This window comes from Papio anubis, chromosome X (assembly GCF_008728515.1).
Source record: "Papio anubis isolate 15944 chromosome X, Panubis1.0, whole genome shotgun sequence".
NCBI lineage: Eukaryota > Metazoa > Chordata > Mammalia > Primates > Cercopithecidae > Papio > Papio anubis.
This window is the reverse complement of record NC_044996.1, coordinates 121,217,075-121,242,023: the sequence shown is the minus strand read 5'-3', so window position 1 is coordinate 121,242,023 and position 24,949 is coordinate 121,217,075. Positions and strand designations below refer to the sequence as shown.

The following is a 24,949-nucleotide window of genomic DNA, read 5'->3' as shown; positions in this document are numbered from 1 at the left end:
CGGCCGAGAATCCCTTTTATGAATGTTAATTTTTCTCAATTAACGTTTAATGGATATTTCCATTACTATTCCATGTTAATGGATTTTTTAAGGACTATATATGTAATTTGGTATCTGTAAATAAGACATATATAAATAATTATAATATGACAAACCAGTACAATAAGAGAAGAATAGAGTGCTGTGGAAATTTCAGAGGGAAAAATTATTTCCAGCTTTCTCTTTTTTTGTAGGGAAGGAGATTTAGGGGGAAAGATCAAAGCAGAGATAATGGGGGAAAGGTGTTCCAGGTAGAAGGAACCCTGAATCAAATATGAAGTTGGGGTTTTATGGGGATGTTGAGCATTTTTGTTTGGCTGAACTTCGTGTGGGTGGGGGCCGTGTGTTTGTCTACATGCTGACAGTGGTAGAGGGAAGTGCTTAAAGGAAAGTTAGGGGAGATGATGATGGGAAGGTAGTTTGGGGCCAGAAATTAGAAGATGACAGGTGTTTGAGCTTATTTAGAGGGAGCAAGAAGCCATTAAACATTTTTGAAAAAGAGGAATGATGTCACCTAGCTTTAGAAAAATGACTTGTGTTTCTGTTATTTGAAATTTTAATAACCATGTAGTACTTATCAGCAAAAAAAAAAAAAAAAAACGATAAAGGTGAAATTATTGGTTAGAGTTCTTTTTGTCATAAGTTTTTGGTTTAAGTAGAAAAGGTAGAATTAAGGCCATTGGAATGTCTTATAAAAATTCAAGGCAGGAATATAGCTGTACCTCAGATAGGTCTAGAACCAGGAACTAAAAAGCTGTCTCCCCTCCCTGCTTACCCTATTCTGTTACTCAAGGCACTCACAGGATTATTTTTATTTTTTATTCACTAGTCTAAGCCAGAGTTACAAAATGACTTTCCTTAGCTCTTAAGTTCCAGCCACCAGGAGAGAGAGAGAGAGAGAGAGAGAGAGAGAGACACACACACACACACACACACACACACACACACAGACAAACACTGATTCCTGCTCATGGTTTTGGATTCTCAGGAATAGGACTTTGATTTTATTGTGCTTAAAGATGAACTTATTTTTTAACTGCTTTATAGCTAGTGCCAATCAACTGTGGCCAGGACAGTGTAAATACACTGTGGGAATTTACTTTTCTAGATGAGAGGGTTAGTTAAGAGAGGTTAGGCAGAATCCCAAAGGTTGTTTACTACAGTTATGCACTTTGAATTTTTATCATTGTTTAATCTGGTTGGAAGTTGTTTGACTAATTAAATGTACAGAATATGAAAACTGTGCAAAAATTTCCCCCAATAAGCTACAGAAGGTATTTTAAGTTGAACCTTAACAAAACTGGTTACCTTTGTGGGAACATGGGGTGTTACAGACTGAGGACACGGGAGTGCTGGGGTCTTAAAAATGTTCTATATTTTGATCAAGGTAGTGATTACAAAGGTTTATGTATGTATCAGAATTCATCAAAATATGTGCACTTGATGGACATAAGCAATACATTTATTGCTTCAACTTAAAAAGAAGTCCAGGCAAAGTTGACTTGTTTGATTTATCTGCCCTGCCTTGTCATATAGATGCCCATTTATCATTGTAAATCAATTAAGTTATATTTTACTTTAGATAGATATGTTTTTGATACACATTTATCTTTCACATAATTTGAGTGTCTCAGAAATGAAACTATCATGGTGGCGTTCAGTACGTGATATGAAAAAACTAATGGCTTTGGTTTACTTTTTTCCCTGATTTAGGAGCTGTGACTGATGAGAATTAAAGGCCATGGATGAAGATGGGCTTGAATTACAACAAGAGCCAAACTCATTTTTTGATGCAACAGGTATAACTACTTGAATTGTTCCACTTCCCATCTACCAGATTTGGAGTTGGTTGTCATCAATGAATTGCTAGAACTCTCACATTGATCATTCACACTTAGGTTATCTTGTTATCCTGTCAAAATTCACAGATGTTACGGTGAGCACATTATTATTACCCTCCTCAAAGATGTGGCTCCCTCACAACCAACTCTCATATTCTTGTCAGTAACAGCAGCGATATCAAACCTTAGTTTTATCTTCACTTATGAAGATAATATCTTCCCCAGTTATTTCCCTAATTCCTGTTGTTTTTCCCTTTGAAAATATTCCTTGTTAGTTTTGTTTGGACCTTTGTTTAAAAAAAGAAAAAGAAAAAATATTCCTTGTTTACATCTGCTCTTCTTCATCCTAGTGCCTACCACAGAGACAGGCTCTATCGTCTCATTCTTAGTCTGGAATAACTTTTGCATTGTTTTCCTTACCCTTAGTCTCTCTTATCTAGCCTGCTGATCAGAGTACTCACTGTAAAATAACATGTGGATCCTGTCATTTCTCTGTTCTCCAATACCCAGCAGATAAAGAAGGTCCCCCACATTGACCCTGTCCTATTTTTATAACCATCTCTCTCACAAGTTCCCAAAAAGAGACTTCTGCTTCAGGAAGATGGAGTCTTCACTCCCCATAGTGTACAAGGAAAAATTATACTCAGGAAGTTCTAAAAATAGGAAGAAAACAGTATTAGAAAAAATGTATTTCAGATTACCTGTGGTTATAATTATATAACGTTGTAAAGTGGTTACACTTGTGTTTTGGGTTTTTTTTGTTTTCAGATAGGGTCTTGTTCTGTCACCCAGGCTGGAGTACAGTGGCGCCATCTGGGTCCACTGCAACATCCGCCTCCCAGGCTCAAGTGATCTGCTCAGCTTCCAGAGTAACTGGGGCTACAGGTGTGTGTCACAATGCCTGGCTGATTTTTGTATTCCTTTTTTTTTTTTTGGGTAGAGACAGGGTTTTGCCATGTTGCCCAGGCTGGTCTTGAACTCGTGGGCTCATGCGATCTGCCTGCCTCAGCCCTCTATAAGTATTGGGATTACAGGCGTGAGCCACTGTGCCTGGCCTATACTTGGTTTTATAATATAAAAGGGATTTGAGGCCAGACGCGGTGGCTTGTGCATGTAATCCCAGCACTTTGGGAGACCGAGGCGGGTGGATCACAAGGTCAAGAGATCGAGACCAACCTGGCCAACATGGTGAAACCCCATCTCTACTAAAAATACAAAAAATTATCTGGGTGTGGTGGTGCATGCCTGTAATCCCAGCTACTTGAGAGGCTGAGGCATGAGAATCGGTTGAATCTGGGAGGCAGAAGTTACAGTGAGCTGAGATTGTGCCACTGCACTCCAGTCTGGGTGATAGAGTGAGACTCGGTCTCGAAAGAGAATAAAAAAAGAAAAAAAATATAAAAGGGTTTTATATCACACCAGGTAGCTACCCTTACTATAAATAAAATGCTAGTAAGTTTTCCATTGGACTGTAAATGATCAGATTGTAGTATAGTAAAGAAATAGCAATGAACTTTATCAGGAAATTAAATGTCAGTGATTTTAAATTTTAAATTTTTTTTTTTTTTTGAGATGGAGTCTTACTCTGTCTCCAGGCTGGAGTGCAGTGGCACGATCTCGGCTCACTGCAACCTCTGCCTCCTGAGTTCAAGTGATTCTCCTGCCTCAGCCTCCCGAGTAGCTGGGACTACAGGTGTGTGCCACCATGCCCAGCTAATTTTTTTGTATTTTTAGTAGAATGGGGTTTCACCATGTTGGCCAGGATGGTCTCGATCTCTTGACCTCGTGATCTGCCCGTCTCGGCCTCCCAAAGTGCTGGGATTACAGGCGTGAGCTACCGCGCCCGACCCTAAAATTTTCTTTTTATTATTATTTTATTTTTCTTTTAGAGACAGGATCTCACCCTGTTGCCTGGGCTAGAGTACGGTGGCATGATTATAGCTCATTGTGACCTCAGACTCCAGTGCTCAAGGGATCCTCCTACCTCAGCCTTCCGAGTCGCTTGGACTACAGGTGTGCGCCATCAAGCCCAGCTAATTTTATTTTTTGTGGAGACGGGGTCTTGCTCTGTTCCCCAGGCTGGTCTTGAACTCCTGGGCTCAAGTGATCCTCCCACCTTGGTCTCCCATAGTGCTGGGATTACAGGTGTGAGCCACTATGCTCAGTCAAATTTTAAAATTTTCTTTAAATCTCTAAATCTAGTGGGGATGTGTGCGTGTTTCTTAACAACTTAGGATAATCTTTTAACTCGTTTGGTAATTTCAATTTGATAATGATAAACGTAAAGTTTATAATTCTTTCTTCCTTGGAACATGAAATATAAGTGATGTACTTGAAAGAGACTAAACTCTTTGGAGAAAAATGTGCAGTGTTTGTTCACTTAATCTTGCCATAGGCAAACCTAGGTCATGGGCTAAGTGGTAGATTGAAGGGCTTTTGCATTTTAGTCTTGATTGATAACACTTAATGGTATTTGTTCATCTTTGAGCAAGTCACTTAATCTGCCAGGGCCTCCGTTTTCATATGTCATAATAATAATAAAACCTCTCATTACAGTTTTTCAGAACACTTCCCATACATTCCCATTTGATCATCACCACAGTCCTGTGAGGTATGCATGGCAGATACTACTGTCCTCATTTTACTGATGAGGAAACTGAAACTCAGAGGTTAAATGACTTGCCCAAGGTCACAAAACTAATAAGTGTCCTACCCTGCTCTACTCTCTGATTTAGATTTTTTGTGTGTTTTTTTTTGTTTGTTTTGTTTTTGAGATGGAGAATTGCTCTGCTGCCCAGGCTAGAGTACATTGGCCATGATCTCTGCTCACTGCAACCTCCACCTCCCTGGTTCGTTCCGGTGATTCTCCTATCTCAGCCTTCCAAGTAGCTGGGATTACTGGTGCAGACCATCATGCCCGGCTCCTTTTTTTGTATTTTTAGTAGAGATGGGGTTTTGCCATGTTGACCAGGCTGGTCTTGAACTCCCAACCTCAAGTGATCCGCCTGCCTCGGCCTCCCAAAGTGCTGGGATTACAGGCGTGAGCCACTGTGCCCGGCTGATTTACATTTTATAACCAGTGTTCTTGCCACTAGATGCTTTCATCTCTATGTATGCAAAATGGAAATTAGTGATCTATTACTTAATGATAATATTGTGGACATTGAAAACAAGTATAAAGCATTTTGTAGAAGTTCTGTAGAAATTAAAGTGAACATACTCTTTTTTTAATTTTTCGAGATGGAGTTTTGCTCTTGTTGCTTAGGTTGGAGTGCAATATTGCAATCTTTGCTCACCACAACCTCCGCCTCCCGGGTTCAAACGATTCTCCTGCCTCAGCCTCCCAAGTAGCTGGGATTACAGACATGTGCCACCGTGTCCAGCTAATTTTGTATTTTTAGTAGAGATGGGATTTCTCCGTGTTGGTCAGGCTGGTCTCGAACTCCTGACCTCAGGTGATTCTCCCACCTTGGCCTCCCAGAGTGCTGGGATTACGGGTGTGAGCCACCTTGCCCAGCCTAAAGTGAACACATTCTTTTTATTATTTCTAGATGTAATTAAAATAGATATTAGTTGGCTTCCTACAATGTTTAATATTCTTTGGCCTTTGAATTTTTTTTTTGAGACAGAATCTTACTCTGTTTGTTGCCCAGGCTGGAGTGCAGTGGTGTAATCTTGGCTCACTGCAACCTCCGCCTCCTGGGTTCAAGCGATTCTCCTGCCTCAGCCTCCTGAGTAGCTGGGGTTACAGGCATGCACCACCACGCCTGGTTAATTTTTGTATTTTTAGTAGAGACGGGGTTTCACCATGTTGGCCAGGCTGGTCTCGAGCCCTTGACCTCAGGTAATCTGCCCACCTTGGCCTCCCTAAGTTCTGGGATTACAAGGCGTGAGCCACTGTGCCAGGCCTGATCATTTTTGATTGTTGATTAAGCTGTGTATTTCTCTGAGGGCCTGGCCAGTGACACATAGTCATTGAGTTAGGCACCTGGTTGGACTCAGCCTGGTCTGAGTCAACCAGAGGCACTAATCTACTGAATAGCTATTTAGGTAAGACTTTTTTTAAAACTTTCTTTGCTTTTCTCTGGAACAGAAGCTAAGATATTTTATTTATTTATTTATTAATTATTGAGACGGAGTCTTGGTCTGTCGCCCAGGCTGGAGTGCAGTGGCGCAATCTGGGCTCACTGCAACCTCCGCCTCTTGGGTTCAAGTGATTCTCCTGCCTCAGCTTCCCTATTAGCTGGGACCACAGGCATGTGCCACCACACCCAGCTAATTTTTTTGTATTTTTAGTAGAGACAGGGTTTCACCTGTGTTAGCCAGAATGGTCTCGATCTCCTGACCTTGTGATCCGTCCACCTTGGCCTCCCAAAGTGCTGGGATTACAGGTGTGAGCCACCATGCCCAGCCTTCTTTTATTTTATCTTATATTTTTGATAAGGATATTTGATTTCTATTTCCATTTGTGACATTCATTCAGAATGATATTTTCTGAGCACCATACACTGTGCGAACTGTGTGATCTTGGTTAAGTCATTTAATCTCACTGGGCTTCAATTGATTGAATCCTCTACCTTCATTCCTTAACTGCAAAATGGACTAGAGTAGGACTATGTTCTCAGGAACTGCCTTGGGAGTTGGGGTCTAGGGGGACGGGAGGAGGCTAGATGGAGGCAGTGTACCCTGGTGAAGTTGGGGCAGCTCCCGCTGGGAACTACTCTTACCCTCCACCACTCCAGCGCAGCTGCACTTGCATTTATCCTATCTGTCTCCAGAGCCTCCTCAACCCAGTTGTCTTTCCTCCTCAACTGTGGCCTTTTGTCCCTCTTTTAATTTATCCTCTGATCCTTGTATGTCCTAGATTCAGAGGATGATTTCTAAATTCCTATAGCCATAGATGGAGCATATTGGTGGTATATTGCACCGGAACAAAAAGGGAAGCATGTGAAGGGAAAAAGGAAAAAAAAATAGAAGTAAAAGAAACACATGGGAGAGATGGAAAGAAGAACAACTATGAGTTGAGGAGAGGGAGATGGAGCAAAAAGGTGAAACACATATAATGAAGGAATATTGTATGTTTGTCACCTGAAGTTGCATTACTTATTTAATTTTTGTTTTTTTTTTTTAGAGACGGAGTCTCGCTCTGTCACCCAGGGTGGAGTGCAGTGGCGCCATCTTGGCTCACTGCAAGCTCCGCCTCCCGGGTTCACACCATTCGCCTGCCTCAGCCTCCTGAGTAGCTGGGACTACAGGTGCCTGCCACCACGCCCGGCTAATTTTTGTATTTTTAGTAGAGACGGGGTTTCACCTTGTTAGCCAGGATGGTCTCGATCTCCTGACCTCGTGATCCACCCGCCTCGGCCTCCCAAAGTGCTGGGATTACAGGCGTGAGCCACCATGCCCGGCCTTTTCTTTTTTTTTGAAGTCTTGCTTTGTCACCCAGGGTGGAGTGCAGCAGCACCACCTTGGCTCGCTACAACGTCGGCCTCCCGGGTTCAAGCAGTTCTGCTTCAGCCTCCCAGGAAGTTGGGATTATAGGCTTGTGCCACCACACCTGGCTAATTTTTGTAATTTTAGTAGAGATAGGGTTTCGCGGTGGTGTTACCCAGGCTGGTCTCAAACTCTTGGCTTCAAGTGATCCCCCCACCTTGGCTTCCCAAAGTGGTGGGAATACAGGCGTGAGCCATTGCACCTGGCTGTATATGGATTTTATTAGTGTGCCTAGAATTTTACTTTCATGTATATATTTCTTCTGTGACTGCCTCAATTGCTTTGTTCTCCTAATTTTTAAAAATCTATTGATTTGATTACAAAAGTTCTTGGGTTAAAAACATCTGATTCAAAAATAGATTCCCTCTTTATTTCTTTAATCTATCTTAACGTTTAAGAAAACTGAGGAGCTAGTCTGTTTTCCCAGTAGAAATTAAATAACATTTACGTTAATTGTAGTCATGCATACTTACCTGAAATTTGTCATTTTAATTTTTTTTTAAGGAGCTGATGGTACACACATGGATGGTGATCAAATTGTTGTGGAAGTACAAGAAACTGTTTTTGTTTCAGATGTTGTGGATTCAGACATAACTGTGCATAACTTTGTTCCTGATGACCCAGATTCGGTTGTAATCCAAGATGTTATTGAGGACGTTGTTATAGAAGATGTTCAGTGCCCAGATATCATGGAAGAAGCAGATGTATCTGAAACGGTCATCATTCCTGAGCAAGTGCTGGACTCAGATGTAACTGAAGAAGTTTCTTTAGCACATTGCACAGTCCCAGATGATGTTTTAGCTTCTGACATTACTTCAGCCTCAATGTCTATGCCCGAACACGTCTTGACGGGTGATTCTATACATGTGTCTGACGTTGGACATGTTGGACATGTTGAACATGTGGTTCATGATAGTGTAGTGGAAGCAGAAATTGTCACTGATCCTCTGACTACCGACGTAGTTTCAGAAGAAGTATTGGTAGCAGACTGTGCCTCTGAAGCAGTCATAGATGCCAATGGGATCCCTGTGGACCAGCAGGATGATGACAAAGGCAACTGTGAGGACTACCTTATGATTTCCTGTAAGTCTTGGGGTACAGTAATTGTCAAAGGTGTTTTTGAAGGCTGCCTCTCCTAATTTACATCAGGGGAGAAATTTTCCTGACTTAAATGTCTGTAGAGTTAAAGTAAATCTCATAGACTTACCTGCATTGTTGTTTCCATTTGCAGCCTACAAGATAACTGAAAATTAAGAAAAGTGAGGCCGGGCGTGGTGGCTCACGCCTGTAATCCCAGCACTTTGGGAGGCCGAGGCAGGTGGATCACCTGAGGTCAGGAGTTCGAGACCAGCCTGGCCAACGAACATGGTGAAGCCCCGTCTCTACTAAAAATACAAAAATTAACCAGGTGTGGTGGCGGGCACCTGTAATCCCAGCTACTCGGGAGGCTGAGGCAGGAGAATCGCTTGAACTGGGGAGCTGGAGGTTGTAGTTAGCCAAGATTGTGCCACTGCACTCCAGCCTGGGTGACAGAGCAAGACTCCTTCTCAAAAAAAAAAAAAAAAAAAGAAAAAACTGAAAGGAATAGAACTGAACTTTGGAATCATGAAGGATGTGATTAGGCTGTTACCAGCCTTTATTAGAATTATGAACGCTCTTGAAACCTAAAAGGAGTTGGGAAAAAAAAAGTGTAACCAAGCTACTTACAATCTTGTTTTTTTTTTTTGGAGGGAGAGTCTTGTTTGCTCTGTCGCCCAGGCTGGAGTGCAGTGGCACGAGCTCAGCTCACTGTAACCTCTTCCTTTCGAGTTCAAGTGATTCTCGTGCCTCAGCCTCTCGAGTAGCTGGGATTGTAGGCACGCACCACCACGCCTGGCTAATTTTTTGTATTTTTAGTAGAGATGGGGTTTTGCCATGTTGTCCAGTCTGATCTCGAACTCTTGAGCTCAGGCAATCCACCTGCCTTGGCCTTCCAAAGTGGGAGGATTACAGGTGTGAGATACCATGCTGCTACTTATTTTCTTGAATATGGATACACAGTACTGTTTATGTAATACTTATGTACTAATATAATATGTAAAACGCTACATAACAGATAACATGAAAAAGAGTTCTGGTATAGTATGAAACATGATTCCAAAACATGGTATCAAGTATGATGGATTCATACTAGGTTATTGGAGAGAAGTAAAGTATTTTGAAACACACCTTTACATGTTTATCTTAGCATCTGGAAGGACAGCCGTTATCTTCTTAAAACATACTTCTTGGTACCGATTTCGGAGATAAAATTCTAGATTGGCTAGGCCACAGTTCTGACCCAGTATGGAAATTCTTATGCCTTAAGGAACTAAACTTAAAATATAAAGGATTCATAGGCTATTTATAAATTTACAAGAATGTTTGCTTTGCTCGAATACCTGTTTTAATACAGGAATTTAATATTAGTATATTGGAGTCCACCAGCATTTTAGGAAACTTCTTTGAGATTTTGAAACTCCTTTGAAAACTTCTTGAGATTTTGAAAATCAAAGAATTATTTGTGGAAAGGGGGACAAAATGCCTTTATTCAACACGTTTATTGGACTCTTAATGTGTGAGACATTGTTGTAGGTCGTATAGATACAGATATGTGCTAAAGAAATACATACATAAAACTATTATCCCTGGAGAGCTTTTGATCATCTGTGGGAGAGAAAGTTTGTAGTGTGATGCAGAGGTGTGGCTAAACTGCTGTGGAGATGGGATGGAGTAGCTGACCTTTAAAATCAAGGATGAATTCTAGTTTTACAGGATGAAGGGCATGGGTGGCAGAAAGACATTCCAGGCATATAGTGTAGTATGTTAAAAAAGAAAAAAAGGTTCTGGGTTTTGCTGATAATGATGGGAACTTTAGGATACACTTATATATCTTTGTGTATGTTCTGTTTTATTCCTTAGAATAAATTTGTAGAAACAGAATTGATAGATCAAAGGGTATACACATTTACAAGTTTGGTTATGCTTGAAGTTTGGTTAAATTCCGTTGGTATTTTGCCTTAATATTCCCTTCACCAAATTTATGAGAATGTTCATTTCCTTACACTCGAACCAACACAGTATTATTTTTCTTTTTAGTTTTTGCCAGTCTGATAGGGAAAAATACAGTATCCTGTTTCAGTTTTGAATTTATTTATTTATTTATTTATTTAATTTTTTTTTTTTTTGAGACGGAGTCTCGCTGTGCTCCCAGGCTGGAGTGCAGTGGCGTGATCTCGGCTCACTGCAAGCTCCGCCTCCCGGGTTCACGCCATTCTCCCGCCTCAGCCTCCCAAGTAGCTGAGACTACAGGCGCCCGCCACCACGCCCGGCTAGTTTTTTTGTATTTTTAGTAGAGACGGGGTTTCACCATGTTAGCCAGGATAGTCCAGTTTTGAATTTATTTTAGGATGATAATCCTTGTATGTGGAATAAGACTAAGTGAGGGAGAGATTAGTGGCAGTGAGCTGCTGAAATGGTTCATATATAAGATGATATGAAGTACATTAATAATAGTGAAGGGGACAGAGATTAGCTGCATTCAAAAGAGATTAGGAAGAAAAATGGATGAGATTTGATGATAGATAAAAAAAGGCTAGGGGTTTGAGGAAGAAAGATAATTCAAGGATGACCCTAAGTGTTCCACCTTGGGAGACTGGATGCCTGGTCATACCATTACCTGAAAGGAGGAGTAGGTTTGGTGGGGGAAGGTGGGGGCAGGGGAAATATTTGGGATCTGTTATAGTTTGAGTTGCTTGCTGGTGGATGTTTTCTCTAGCCAGTTGAAAATACGACTTTGGTGCTTTTGAGAGAGTTTGTTGCTAGAGGAAGAAATTTAGGACAACAGAATATAGGCAGTATCGTATATGGAAATTGATGGTAGTCCCCAGAGCATGCTTGTCGAGTAAGAGTGTCAAGTATAGCTCCTTTAGGTATTTAAGAAGTAGGCAGAGAAGAATCCTTGAAAAACCAGGAGGTTTTGGGAAGAGAAGGAGGAGAAAAAGTGTTTCCAACACTGTTAAGGATAGAGTTTCTATAAGTATCAGCCACTGAGGAGAAAGCAGGCTTTTTGGTTTGGCATTTAGGAGGTCATTGGTATCTAAATTAGAGTAGGTTCAGTAAGGTATGGGCTAGTGGAGAGGAGATGAAAGAGAGGAGCTGTGATGGATTAAGAAGTTAGTGGAAGTGGAGTTACGTGAAGCGGTTTGGAAAAATTGCCATTTTGGTCAGCAAAGGGACTGAAGAGGTGGGAGTATAGCTTTTGATGGTTGCCTGGATGGCGAAAGCAAGTTGAACATGTTTATAGACTTAAGGGAAAAAAAATCACTGAACAGAGAGAGCCTGAAGATAAAGGAAGGGCTAGTGGAGCAGGTTCCAGAGAAGGGGAAAGGGACTGGGGTCCAGGGCTGCAGGAGATGGCTGTTAGGTGAGTCCTGGAGAGAGAAAGTGAGTCCCCTTCTCTGAGACAGGAAGGCAGTTAAGGATGAGGCCCCTTTCCAGGGACAGAAGGTAAAAGGAGTGCTTGAATGTTGGGAGCTATTTTGTCTGTGTAGCAGGTTCATCTGCACATATGAAAGGACTGCAGAGGTTGGGTGGAAAGCTGAAGGATAATGGCATAGGGTTGAAGAGCTTTAGTCTTTTGGGGATGGGCCAGTGTAGGAAGCCAAGAATTTATGAGATAGATAACTGAACTGCATTGAGGGGCCAGCTAAGGTTAGGGGTCTATTTTATTTTTTAAATGGAGTTTCGCTGTGTTGCCCAGGTTGGAGTGCAATGGGGCAATCTTGGCTTACTGCAACCTCCACCTCCCGGGTTCAAGCGATTCTCGTGCCTTGGCCTCCTGAGTAGCTGGGATAACAGGCACTTGCCACCAAGCCCAGCTAATTTTTGTATTTTTTAGTAGAGACGGGTTTTCACCATGTTGCCCAGGCTGGTCTTGAATTCCTGACCACAGGTGATCCACCCGCCTTGGCCTCCCAAAGTGCTGGGATTATGGGCGTGAGCTACCACGCCCAGCCAAAAATGCTATTTTAAAATGCAGATTGAGCATCCTTTATCCAAAAATCCAATATCTGAAATGCTCCAGAATCCAGAACTTTCTAAGTACAGACATGACACCTCAAGTGGAAAATTCCACACCTGACACTTGCTTTCTGAGGGTTCAATGCGTATAAACTTTATTTCAAGCACAAAATTGTTAAAAAATATTGTATAAAATTACCTTCAGGCTATATGTATAAGGTGTATATGAAACACAGATTAATTTTTTTTTTTTTTTTTGAGACAGTCTTGTTCTGTCTCCCAGGCTGGAGTGCAGTGGCTCCACCTCGGCTCACTGCAACCTCCACCCCCTGGGTTCAAGCGATTCTCCTGCCTCAGCCTCCCGAGTAGCTGCGATTATAGGCACGTGCCACCACGCCTAGCTAAGTTTTTTGTATTTTTAGTAGAGACGGAGTTTCGCCATGTTGGCCAGGCTGGTCTCAAACTCCTGACCTCAAGTGATCCATCTGCCTCGGCCTCCCAAAGTGCTGGGATTACAGGCGTGAGCCACTGCGCCCGGCCGAAACACAGATAAATTTCATGTTTAGACTTGGGTCTCATCCCTAAGATAATCTCGTTACATATATGCAAATATTGCAAAATCCACAGAAGTCTGAAACAGTTCTGGTCCAAGTATTTTGGTTAAGGGTTACTCAACCCTCACAACTGCCAGATTTTCTGTTACAAGACTGGGCAAACCAGGACCAAGGCTAGAGAAAGCAGAGAGTTGAGTTCATCCCAGTTTGTGAGGGGAAGAGGGCCTGGTGAAACACTGAAGAGGAGAAAGCACTCTCGCTTCTCCTTGACTTCTCTCTGCACTTTCTGCCCTTTCTGTCTTCCTCAGCTTTTTTGCTAAGGAGTAAAATGCATGGTATTGTTTTGCCCTTTAACTGCACACTATCTCTTGCCTTTACTTTCTCCTCTTTTAGGAAGTTCAGCCCTCCAAGGAAGTCATTGAAAAAAACCCAGAGTTGCTTTAGTAACAATTGACTCAGCATATCAGGTTCTTGTATTACAGATTCTGTATACAAGAGGAGATGTATAGATTCTATATACAGAATCTGTAATACAAGACATGTAAAACTTTACAAACTTGTAAAATTTTCATTAAAAATCTTATTTGTAGTCATCTTTAGGCCCTGGGTTTCTTCTAATTTATATAGATTTTAATGTTCCTGAAAAAGTAAATGTGGATGAACATAAATGGCTGTTGTTAGTGTATTTTAATATGTTTTATGTATGAGTATATATTTTAGTAATATAATTTTTCCTTTTAAAATAAAACATATCCAAACTCAAGTAATGCAGAGATACATTTAAACAAATACATACACACATGAGCATTTGCATGCACACATGTGATATTCCCGTATTTCACTATAATGAAATGGTTGTTTTTAAGTTGGGTTTAGAGATGGTGGCCTTTAGTAGTATCTTTTGTCTTCTCTATTATTATTTATTTTGAAATGAAGTCTCGCTCCCTTACCCAGGCTGGAGTGCAGTGGTGCCATCGCGGCTCACTACCACCTCTGCCTCCTGGGCTCAAGCAATCTTTCCACCTCAGCCTCCTGAGTAGCTAGGATGACAGGCAGGCGCCACCACACCCGCCTAATTTTTGTATTTTTTGTAGAGAGGGGGTTTTGCCACATTGTTCAGGCTGGTCTTGAACCTAGTCTTGAACCAGCCTGGGCTCAAGCAGTTCGCCCACTTCAGCCTCCCTAAATTCTGCAATTCAGGTATGAGCCACCTTGCCCGGCCTATAGAGGCACTTTTGCGCTCTTACTTCCCTGTTCTTCATCATCCCCTTTCCTTTCAAAGTAATGATCATATTTTAAAATTTAATTTACTACTGGCTTTGGGATCAAACCAATTGAACACTTTAGAATTAATTAATATTTCTCTTGGCTGCACCTCCCAGCAAAGATACTTAACGATGAATTTTATTTTAATTAATTATTTATTTTTGAGACAGAATCTTGCTCTGTTGCCCAGGCTGGAGTGCAGTGGCACGGTCTCGGTTCACTGCAGCCTCCACCTCCTGGGTTCAAGCAATTCTCCTGCCTCAGCCTCCTGAGTAGCTGTGATTACAGGTGTGTGCCACCATACCTGGCTAATTTTTGTATTTTTAGTAGGGACAGGGTTTCGTCATGTTGGCCAGGCTGGTCTCAAACTCTGGCTTCAAGCAATCTGCCTGCCTCGGCCTCCCAAAGTGCTGGGATTACAGGCGTGAGCCACCGCATCTGGCCTTAATGATGCATTTTAACTTAAAACCTATATTGAGGTCGGGCACAATGGCTTATGCCTGTAATCGCAACACTTTGGGAAGCCTAGATGGGAGGGTCGCTTGAGCCCAGGAGTTCAGAGGTTACAGTGACCCTTGATTGCGCCACTGTATTCCAGCCCGGGTGACAGAAAGAGACCCTGTTTCTTAAAAAAAAAAAAAACCCTCACAAAGCCCCCCTAAAACACCTATATTGATTTCAGAAGTTAAGGATTAACAAAGGTTTTGTCATAAGTATATAGAGGAACTATGGGCTACTTTAATCCATGATAGAGAATGTGGAGATACCATTATCGGTAGTCAACTTTTACGCTTTTTCATATTGTGATGAGAGATGGTAGTATCTCTGAATTCTTATATTTATTAAACACTCTTTATCTTTAGGTCAGAAATGTGGCCAGATGTCCAAGTACTCTCTTTTCTTTAAAAGTTTCAGTAAGTTACTGGATCTGAGTGTCTAATAAACAGCTTTTATAATGTCTTTAGTATCCATCTTGGCAGGTTTCTTCCCTCTGCAGGTCTCATTTAAAATGATGATGGGCCAGGTAAGGTGGCTCACACCTGTAATCCCAGCATTTTGGGAGGCTGAGGTGGGAGGATCTCTTGAGGGTAAGGAGTTCGAGACCAGCCTGGGCAACATGGTGAGACCACCCCATCTCTACCCCCGCCCCTCCCCCCCGAAAAAAAGATTAGCTGGTATGGTGGCGTGTGCCTGTAGTCCCAGCTGCTCAGGAGGCAGAGGCAGGAGGATCCCTTGAGCACAGGAGTTCAAGGTTGCAGTGAGCTATAATCATACCATTGCACTTCAGCCTGGGTGACAGAGCGAGACCCCATCTTTAAAAAACCAAAAACCAAAAAACCACACAAAACAACAATAAATGATGATGAAGCAGTCCTCATTCTTTATAATGTGGTTGTGTATATAGACACAGATGTTCATTGTCACAGTATATAACTACCTTTGAGGTCAGGATGACTGACTTCTTTAGTCTTTGCAATCTAGATTTTATGATTGGCTTCTAAGTTACTTACATGTTTCTTGAGGACAGGAACTATTTACTGCATCTTTGCTGCTTATCACACTATGTGTGTATTAGGTATGAAATAAATATTTGTTGAATAAATGAATATATGAATGTTATAGCTGAAAGTCTGTACATCATGCCTTATCCAAGGCATTAACAATAACATTTCTTCCTTACCCGTAGCTATTGTCTCTTGATAACAATAAAAATAGGTAATAGTAAATCTTCAATAAATAATATCTATGTGCCGGAATTGAAAATATAGTTAGTTTTTGAGATGAGATCTCACCGTGTTGCCCAGGCATACATACATGCCTGGCATACATACATACATATATGCCTGTAGATGTACAGTGGCTATCTGCAGGCCTGATCATAGTGCACTGCAGCCTCGAATAATAGCTTCTCCAAGGTCACACCCAGCAGCATTAGGGTGAGCTTTGAAACCAGTTATGTTTTATTCCAAAGTGTCCACTCTTAATTCTCTTATTGCCCCCGCTTCCTCTCTCTCTCTCTCTCTCTGTGTATGTATGTTTGTATGTATGTGTGTATAACTTAATACTACACAGCAGTAGAGTTCATGATAAATAGTGCTTATTGGTAGAAGGGGAGGCAAATAGAATTCCAAAGATAACTACAATTTACAATATTAATGAATACCAAATTTCAACAATGTTAAAAAATAATTTGTTGGGAGGGGTTAAGCATTTTCTTATTTAACTCATTCTAGCAGAAGCCCAGACAGCTTCCAAACCCCATCCTGTTGTTTTTCTAACTGAAAAGTGTTAATTTTTTTCAAATTTGTGTTTACATGAGAAAAAGGAATCATATATAAGCTATTATTTTTACTCTTGCCAGTGTTGATTTTTCTTTTGCCTTCATTCATTCAGAAAACATTTATTGATTAGTGATAATGAGCTGCAAACCTCACTAGGGGTTGGAGATAAATAGCAAAGTCTCTGGCTTTTTAAGAGTTCACAGACTTGGAGGGAAGAGAAACAGAAACAGGCAATTACAGTTGAGTGTAGGAAGGTATATAAATAGATATACAAAGTACTTTAGAAGCACTAAGAAAATGGGGCCGGGCGTGGTGACTCACACCTGTAATCCCAGTACTTCGGGAGGCTGAGGCAGGCAGATCACGAGGTCAGGAGTTCGAGACCAGCCTGACCAACATGGTGAAACCCCGTCTCTACTAAAAATACAAAAATTAGCCGGGCGTGGTGGCACGCACCTGTAATCCCAGCTACTCAGGAGGCTGAGGCAGGAGAATCGCCTGAATCCGGGAGGCAGATGTTGCAGTGAACTGAGATCACGTGCCACTGCACTCCGGTGACAAAGTGAGACTGTCTCAAAATAAATAAATAAAGGAAAATTTTAAATAAAGGAACATTTTTGGTACGCTTGAGGGAGATGAATGCTATAAAAGCATTATAAACTGAAGTTCTATGGAAGCTCACTTAAAGATATTGACCAAGTTTATTTCATCTCCTATTCATTTTCCTCCCTCCTGTATTTGAAGCAAATTCCACATAACGTTTTTTTAATAAGTATTTCAGTATTTACTTCTCAAAGACAAGGATTAAAAAAAACCCGTTTTCAAAGTTTTAAAAAATAATTTGACATGAACTCAATCTGAAGGGCGTATAAAATAAAATGTTCATTAGGTGGCTGAGGAGGGAAGAAAGGCAGAGAGATGTGAGAGATCATTGAGGGTTCACAGACCTATTCTTTGGGTGCTAATAATGTCTGGTGAGGTGTGTGGGGGAAGTGGTGAGAAAGAAGATTGGCAAATAGGGCCCAAAACACAAAGGCTCTTGAACATAGACGCCTGCTTTACTTTTTGGACGTGGGAAGCTGTTAAAGGGTTTTAGACAGATTAATAATAACATGTTTAGATTTATAGTTTAGATAATGGCATGTTCAGGGCAGGCGCAAGTTAAGAGTGAATTCAGAAACAAAAAGTACATTTTGGAAGGTTATTGTGGTAGTTCAGGTAAGAAAAAGTTGATAATAGTTCGAAATAAGTTTGTGTTTTGTTTTTTTGAGATGGAGTCTCGCTCTGTCGCCCAGGCTGGAGTGCAGCAGTGCGATCTCGGCTCACTGCAACCTCCACCTCCTGGGTTCAAGCGATTCTCCTGCTTCAGCCTCCCGAGTAGCTGGGACTACAGGCGTGTGCCACCATGCCCGACTAATTTTTTGTATTTTTAGTAGAGGTGGGGTTTCACTGTGTTAACCAGGATGGTCTCGATCTCCTGATCTCGTGATCCACCTGCTTTGGCCTCCCAAATTGCTGGGATTACAGGCGTGAGCCACCGCGCCTGGCCTGAAATAAGGTTTTATCAGTAGAATTCAGCAGAAACTGATTCATGACATATTTAGGAAGTAGAATTTGGATTAAATTTAGGGTTGAGGAAGAGGGGAGGGTTTGCAGCTCACTTCTTGGTTTCTGGCTTATGCAGCTGGGCACGTGGCAAAACTGTTACTAGAAGAGGAGCAGATGGACATGCTAAAGATTTATTTACAGGGTTGCTGCATACAACTACAATGTAAAGGGACTCCTGCAAATATGTAATGAGGTGGCCCTGGTTTGCCTGGTCATCTCTAGTTTAGGTATTTTGACCAGTCATTCTAATATTAGCTCCTAATTAAGCATGACTTTGGTCATAGTAGACATCCAATAAAACGTGGTTCAGGGAGCGAATAAATACATAAAGTCCAAACCCGTGTGTTTAATGTATAAACCCTGTGGGTCAACACAATCTGATAGTTTATTGATTGATTCTAGGGACTGTTAGCACAGAAGAGATAGTGAAATATTTACTCTTTCGTTCCATGGGCTAATTATTGGCTAGGTATGTATTTTACCATTATTTTTATGTATGTACCCTGCCAGTTTTTTTAAACCAGGGAGCAAATAAATACATAAAGTCCAAACCCCTATCTTTAACTTATAAACTCTGAGGGTCAACACAATCAAATAGTTTATTGATTGATTCTAGGGACTATTAGCACAGAAGAGATAGTAAAATATTTACTCCTTTGTTCCATGGGTTAATTATTGGCTAGGTATATGTATTTTATTATTTTTATGTATGTACCCTACCACTTTTTAAAAAACCATTTGATAAAACACAGGAAAAAGTTTGGAATTTGAAAAATATGTCTCTACATGGGAATATTTCTGAGAAGTGTTATTTACTGAACTAAGGATATTTTGGAGAAAGTGTATTGAACATTCTTAAATTTTATTTCATTTTTTAAATTGTTTTAGTTGCCCAATAAAAATGGTATATATTTATGGTGTACAACATGATGTTTTGAAATATGTATGTGTTGTGGAATGGCTGAGTAGAGCTAATTAACGTACATTACCTCACATTCTTACTTTTTTGTGGTGAGAACACTTAAAATCTATTCTCAGTGATTTTCAAGTATACAGTGCATTGTTATTGACTATAATCACCTCGAGCATCTTTTTAAAGCTTTTTTGGATAAAATTCAAAAAGAGGTTATTTTAATCCATCTAAAATTGTGTCTTTACTGTAGACACTGAAATTTATTTAGAAATCAACACTACAATTAATGACTTAAGAGTTTTCAGTATAATGTTCAATCTAGGTGTTGGCTAGCTTTATAACAAGAATAAAGCACTCAAATAGGCAAAGATGTTTTAGTTTCTCCCCCTGCCAAAAACAAGGTTGGGAAAAGGTCTCTATTTTGAAAGCATTACAAGCAATTGGAGCTTCAGACTGGCCTTTTGGTTAATATTTACTGTTTATCTACTGAAACCTAGACAAAAATGTCACCTTGCCCTTTGAACAGATATATGATTACTTTGTGAGGTAATGGGTCTGGGGAGGGAAAAGAAAAGGAGAGAGGGAGAGAGAGAACATACCTCTCCTTGCCTATCTTAGAGAAGCAACATCTGGTGTATGGAAACTCAGCTTGCAGCTGAGTCAGACAGCCTTGGATTTGGATACCAGCTCTGCTACTCATTAGCTGAATGAATTCGGGCAAGTTAACTAACCTTTTTGTATTAGCTTCCTTATTTGTGAAATGCCAGTAATACTGCTTGACTTCCAGGGTGGTTGTGAGAATGAGAGATCCTGTCAGTCACTGCTAGCCATTGCTGTCGTTATCCAGAGGCTCAGTCAGTGGCATCCATTGGGCTAGCAAGGCTCAATGTCGATTAGCTTCATTATGACGTTTCTGTTGTCCCATCAGGGAATTCTTCTTGGGTAAGGGCAGGTACAGGGTGGGATTGTAACAGTTATTCCTTTCTCTTCCCCCTGAATGTATAAAGAAATCAGTTATTGTTTTACTAGTTTTAGACCTATTCAACTATTTTTCATTACTTATGTCTCTGACACCATGCTACAGATCACTGTAACTTAGGACAGGGACCTGACTGGTACTGTTCCTTTAATTCCTGGTCTACAGAATGAGGCTAATTTCACTAAACCTTTGAACCACTCCAGGAAAGTTTCAAGAATTAAAGGAGATCAGATCGTACCCAATTCTTTCAAGTCTCTTATAGGCTATATATATAATAAAAATAAGGTGGAATTTTAACCCCACAAAGAGGGTTCCTGAGGAGGAAGTTAAAAGAGGAAGGTCTAAGAGTGAAATTTAAATGTATTTATCTACTAAAGCATTTGCCTTCTTGACAGAATACTTCCTGCAAGTTACTCAGTCTTTTAGGTGCTCTGTTTTCACATATGTCAAGTAGAGACAAAACATCTAAGTTCTGGGGTTGTTGTCGTTGATTTCATAATAAAATACAGGGAAACTACCATAGTGCCTGGGACATAATAGTTGCTCAGATATCCTTTTAGGAGGAAATACCCATCTTTGATATCTTCATTGGATTTTTTTTTTTTTTTTTTGAAATGGAGTCTTGCTCTGTCCCCCCAGGCTGGAGTGCAGTGGTGCGATCTTGACTCACTGCAACCTCTATCTCCTGGGTTCAAGCGATTCTCCTACCTCAGCCTCCGGAGTAGCTGGGATTACAAGTGTGCGCCACCACACCCAGCTAATTTTTGTATTTTTAGTAGAGATGGGGTTTCACCATGTTGGCCAGGCTGGTCTCAAACTCCTGATCTCAGGTGATTCTCCTGTCTTGACCTCCCAAAGTGCTGGGATTACAGGCGTGAGCCACCGAGCCCGGCCTTCGTTGAGTATTAAGTAGCCATCCACACAGGGACCCTGAGGATGTTGAATAATACCAAGTCTATCCTACAGTTTCTCTTTTGATTGGATTTTGGGGTTCGAGGTTTAAAAAACATTCTGGTAATTATGTAGTAAGACTATTAGACTTGTCATGGTAAGTTAGAATAGGCTTATTGTTTACAGAACCTAATTTTATCTTAGCAATAGTGAAGTGTATGGTAAGGAAAGGCCTGATTTCCTTCCTTGACATCAGTCCCAAGATCACAGGTGTGAATCTTGTTAAAACTTTAGAAAAGATTTGTGTATTCATACTGCCCCTTGAGGTAACTTACTTAGGAAGTAAAATCATCTTTATTTTTCTCTCAAATTAGCCTGTTTAAAGATTTATTAGGTGTCTGGGAGGCTGGGATTTAGTGAATGAATTTATGTCTACCTTGTGAGTATTGGCCATAGGTTTATCGACTTCAAGTTTAATTAGAGTTTGAGACTGATTGTGTCCTCATGGCATAGATTTTCCCTCTTGTCTGTGCCTCCTAGATAATTTCAGTTGTTCTCAAGATGAGTACAAGGTCTTTTCAATCTTTATTGAAATGTGGCAATCAGAGTTGCAGTGTTAAGATTTTGAGGCCTGGCACAATGGCTCACACCTGTAATCCCAGCGCTTTTGGAGGCTGAGGCGGGAGGCTCACATGAGCCCAGGAATTCAAACTAGACTTGACAACATCAGGAGACCCCATCTCTAGAAACAATTAAAAAAAGAAAACACCAGGTATGGTGGCGCTTGCCTAGGAGGCTGAGGTGGAAGGATTGCTTGAGCCCAAGTCAGGGCCACAGTGAGCCATGATTGTGTGCTGCATTCCAGCCTGGGTGACAGAGCGAGACCTTGTCTCAAAAAAAAAAAAAAAAACCCAAAAAAGATTTTATTTGAGCTTATTTTAATGACTGTTTATTGACTTCTCTTTTCTGGGTTTAAGAGATCATTTCTTATCTTTCAAGCATTATGCTTAGTGAAAGCAGCCAGGCGAAAAAGACCACATGTTGTATGATTCCATCTATGTGAAATGTCTAGAAGAGGCAGATCCATAGAGAAAGTAGATGAGTGGTTTCCAGGAGATTGGGGGAAGAATGAGTTGGGCCTGACTGCTAATGGGTATGGTGTTTCTTTATGGGGAATTAGAAGGGTGGTGATGGTTGCACCACAGTGAATGTACTAAAAATCACTTAATTGTACACTTTAAAATGGAGAATTTTGTTATGTAAACTGTATCTCAATAATGATAAAAGCCAAATGGGCCAAGCAACAATCCCCTAGAGCCTTTATTATTAGCTTTTCTGTTTACTAAAGGCCCCAAATTAGCCTTTCCTCTTTAAGCAATTACTTTTTTCAATAAAATATCTTCCAGTATCATGAGGGATGTTTAAAAAAGGAGAGGTGATAGTTATGGAATTGTGCCAAAAGCTTTTAATTTAGTTTTTAAAATTAGTTTTTAATTATAAAATACACATAAAATTTACCATCTTAACAATTTTTTAATTATACAGTTCAGTGGCATTAAGTGCATTCACACTGTTGAGCGACCATCAGTATCATCCATTCCCAGAACTCTTCATCTTGCAAAACAAACTCCATACCCATTAAACACTAACTCCCTGATCCCCTCCTCCCAGCCCCTGGCAGCCACCCTCCTACTTTCTCTTAGGAATTCGACTACCCTGGCTACCTCTTAAAAGTGGGATCATACAGTATTTTTACTTTTGTGGCTAACTTATTTCACCTAGCATGATTTTTCAAGATTTATTCATGTTGTAGCTTGTGTCAGAATTTCCTTCCTTTTTAAGGCTAAATAGGATTCCATTGTATGGATAGACCATACTGTGTTTATTCATGGAAAAACTATTTTAAAGCAGTAATCCTTTGCCTTACTTACCCTTTGTTCTTCCTGGCTCATCCCCCCAAAGGCAACTGTAGCAGGTCCTGGAATAACATGTTATTTGCTTATAATGTTGATGAGAAAGAAAATTGACTTTCTGCTGGGGACACTGTCCCTGTGGCGTTTGCACATTATCCTCATGTCTGTGTGGGTTTCCTCCCACATCCCAAAGCTGTGCACATTAGGTTAATTGGCGTGTCTACACTGTCCCAATGTGACTGAGCATGCCCTGTGATGGTTCCTGCCTGATACCCTGAGCTGCTGGAGAGGCTTCTACACCCACGACCCTGATCTAGAATCATTGGGCAAATTATCATCTTGTTTTTACTAATCTTTCTTAAATACATGTATAGCCCACATTTATTTCCACGTTTAATGCTAGAAGTGTTTTAGACTATACTTAGAAGTTTGGTGATGTTTTTGTGACCAGAAATATGCCATAGGAACTTAACTCTTGTTTATATCAATTAGCCTACAGTAATTTTTTTTTGTTTTTTTGAGGCCATGTCTCACTCTGCCACCCAGGCTGGAGTGCAGTGGCGCTATCTTGACTTACTGCAACCTCCGCCTCCCTAGTGCAAGCAGTTCTCATGCCACGGCCCCCCAAGTAGCTGGGACTACACGTGTGCACCACCCTGCCCAGCTAATTTTTGTATTTTTAGTAGAGACGGGGTTTCACCATGTTGGCCAGGCTGATCTCAAACTCCTGACCTCAAGTGATCCTCCCGCATTAGCCTCCCAAAGGGCTAGGATTACAGGCGTGAGCCACTGCGCCTGGCCAAAAAATTGCTTTTGTTATACTACGTTGTTTGGCTGAAAGTCACAATTTCTGAGAACCTACCAATGACATTACCTGAGGACTTATACTTTCTCTTTCAGCTATTTCTAATGGTACTTATCTATATGATTTTAAATAATATACTTTCTTGACTTTTTTTTTGGGACAATTTCGCTCTATCGTCCAGGCTGGAGTGCAGTGGCGTGATCTCGGCTCACTGAACCTCCGCCTCCCAGGTTCAAGTGATTCTCCCTGCCTCAGCCTCCTGAGTACCTGGGATTACAGGCGTCTGCCACCTTGCCTGGCTAATTTTTGTAGTTTTAGTAGAGACAATGTTTCACGATGTTTCGCTGTGTTGGCCAGGCTAGTCTGTTGTGATCTGCCCACCTTGGCCTCCCAAAGTGGTGAGATTACAGGCGTGAGCCACCACGCCCGGCCACTTTCTTGATTTTTACTTCTGTTTCATACGTTCTTTCTTCATGTCCTGCTGTGATAGCTGACAATTTTGCTCACTTTTGTTCTCACATCCCTTTCCCATGACTTTTCACAGTAGGTGTGTTTCAATTTTTGGTTCTTTTACTTTTCAAAATTTAAGTAATACATTAACATCTTTATTTCTTGTTCCATCAAATGTGGACAGTATCTTTTGACTCCTGCTTTTTAAGATGAGGATATCAGTGCCTTTGCCCTCCACTTTCTTTAAGCTGTTCAGCCTACCTTCCAATCTATGTTTACTTTGTATTGTTGAGGCTGATCCATTTTAAGTTCTCTTTTATTTTTATTTTTTTGAGATGGAGTTTCGTTCTTGTTACCCAGGTTGGAGTGCAATGGCGTGATCTCGGCTTACCACAACCTCTGGCTCCGAGGTTCAGGCAATTCTCCTGCCTCAGCCTCCCGAGTAGCTGGGCTTACAGGAATGCGCCAACACTCCTGGCTAATTTTTCTATTTTTAGTAGAGACGGGGTTTCTCCATGTTGGTCTCCATGAGGCTGGTCTTGAACTCCTGACCTCAGGTGATCCGCCTGCCTTGGCCTCCCAAAGTGCTGGGATTACAGGCATGAGCCACCACGCCCAGCCAATCCATGTATGTTCTATAACCATTAGTCAGCCTTCCAATAAAGTAGGAAATCAGTACTCAGTGCTTACATTATTTTGATTGTGAAAATATCATTCGCAGCATAACCATTGATCACTTTGATTACATTTTTGCATACAGCTTTTTTCCCCTAGAAATTGTTATTGTCCCCTTTCCCCCTTGTATTCCTTTTTCTTTTTTCTTTTTTTTTTTTTTTTTGAGACAGGATCTTGCTCTGTTGCCCAGGCTAGAGTAC

At 41.0% G+C, this 24,949-nt stretch overlaps 1 protein-coding gene across 10 annotated transcripts in view; it reads left to right on the top strand.

Annotated features, from left to right (window-relative positions):
• Window positions 1–24,949, top strand: part of ZFX (zinc finger protein X-linked) — a 67,217-nt gene that overhangs the window by 22,541 nt on the left and 19,727 nt on the right. For 9 of the 10 annotated variants that reach the window (XM_031660467.1, XM_031660466.1, XM_031660463.1 and 6 more), the window contains 2 exons: window positions 1,753–1,838; window positions 7,878–8,456. In XM_031660467.1, coding sequence (XP_031516327.1) covers window positions 1,781–1,838; window positions 7,878–8,456 — 637 coding nt within the window. In that variant the 5' untranslated portion in view covers window positions 1,753–1,780. Of the gene's footprint in view, window positions 1–1,752; window positions 1,839–4,436; window positions 4,492–7,877; window positions 8,457–24,949 lie in introns of those variants that run through there. The other variant, XM_031660468.1, reaches the window with a different exon arrangement.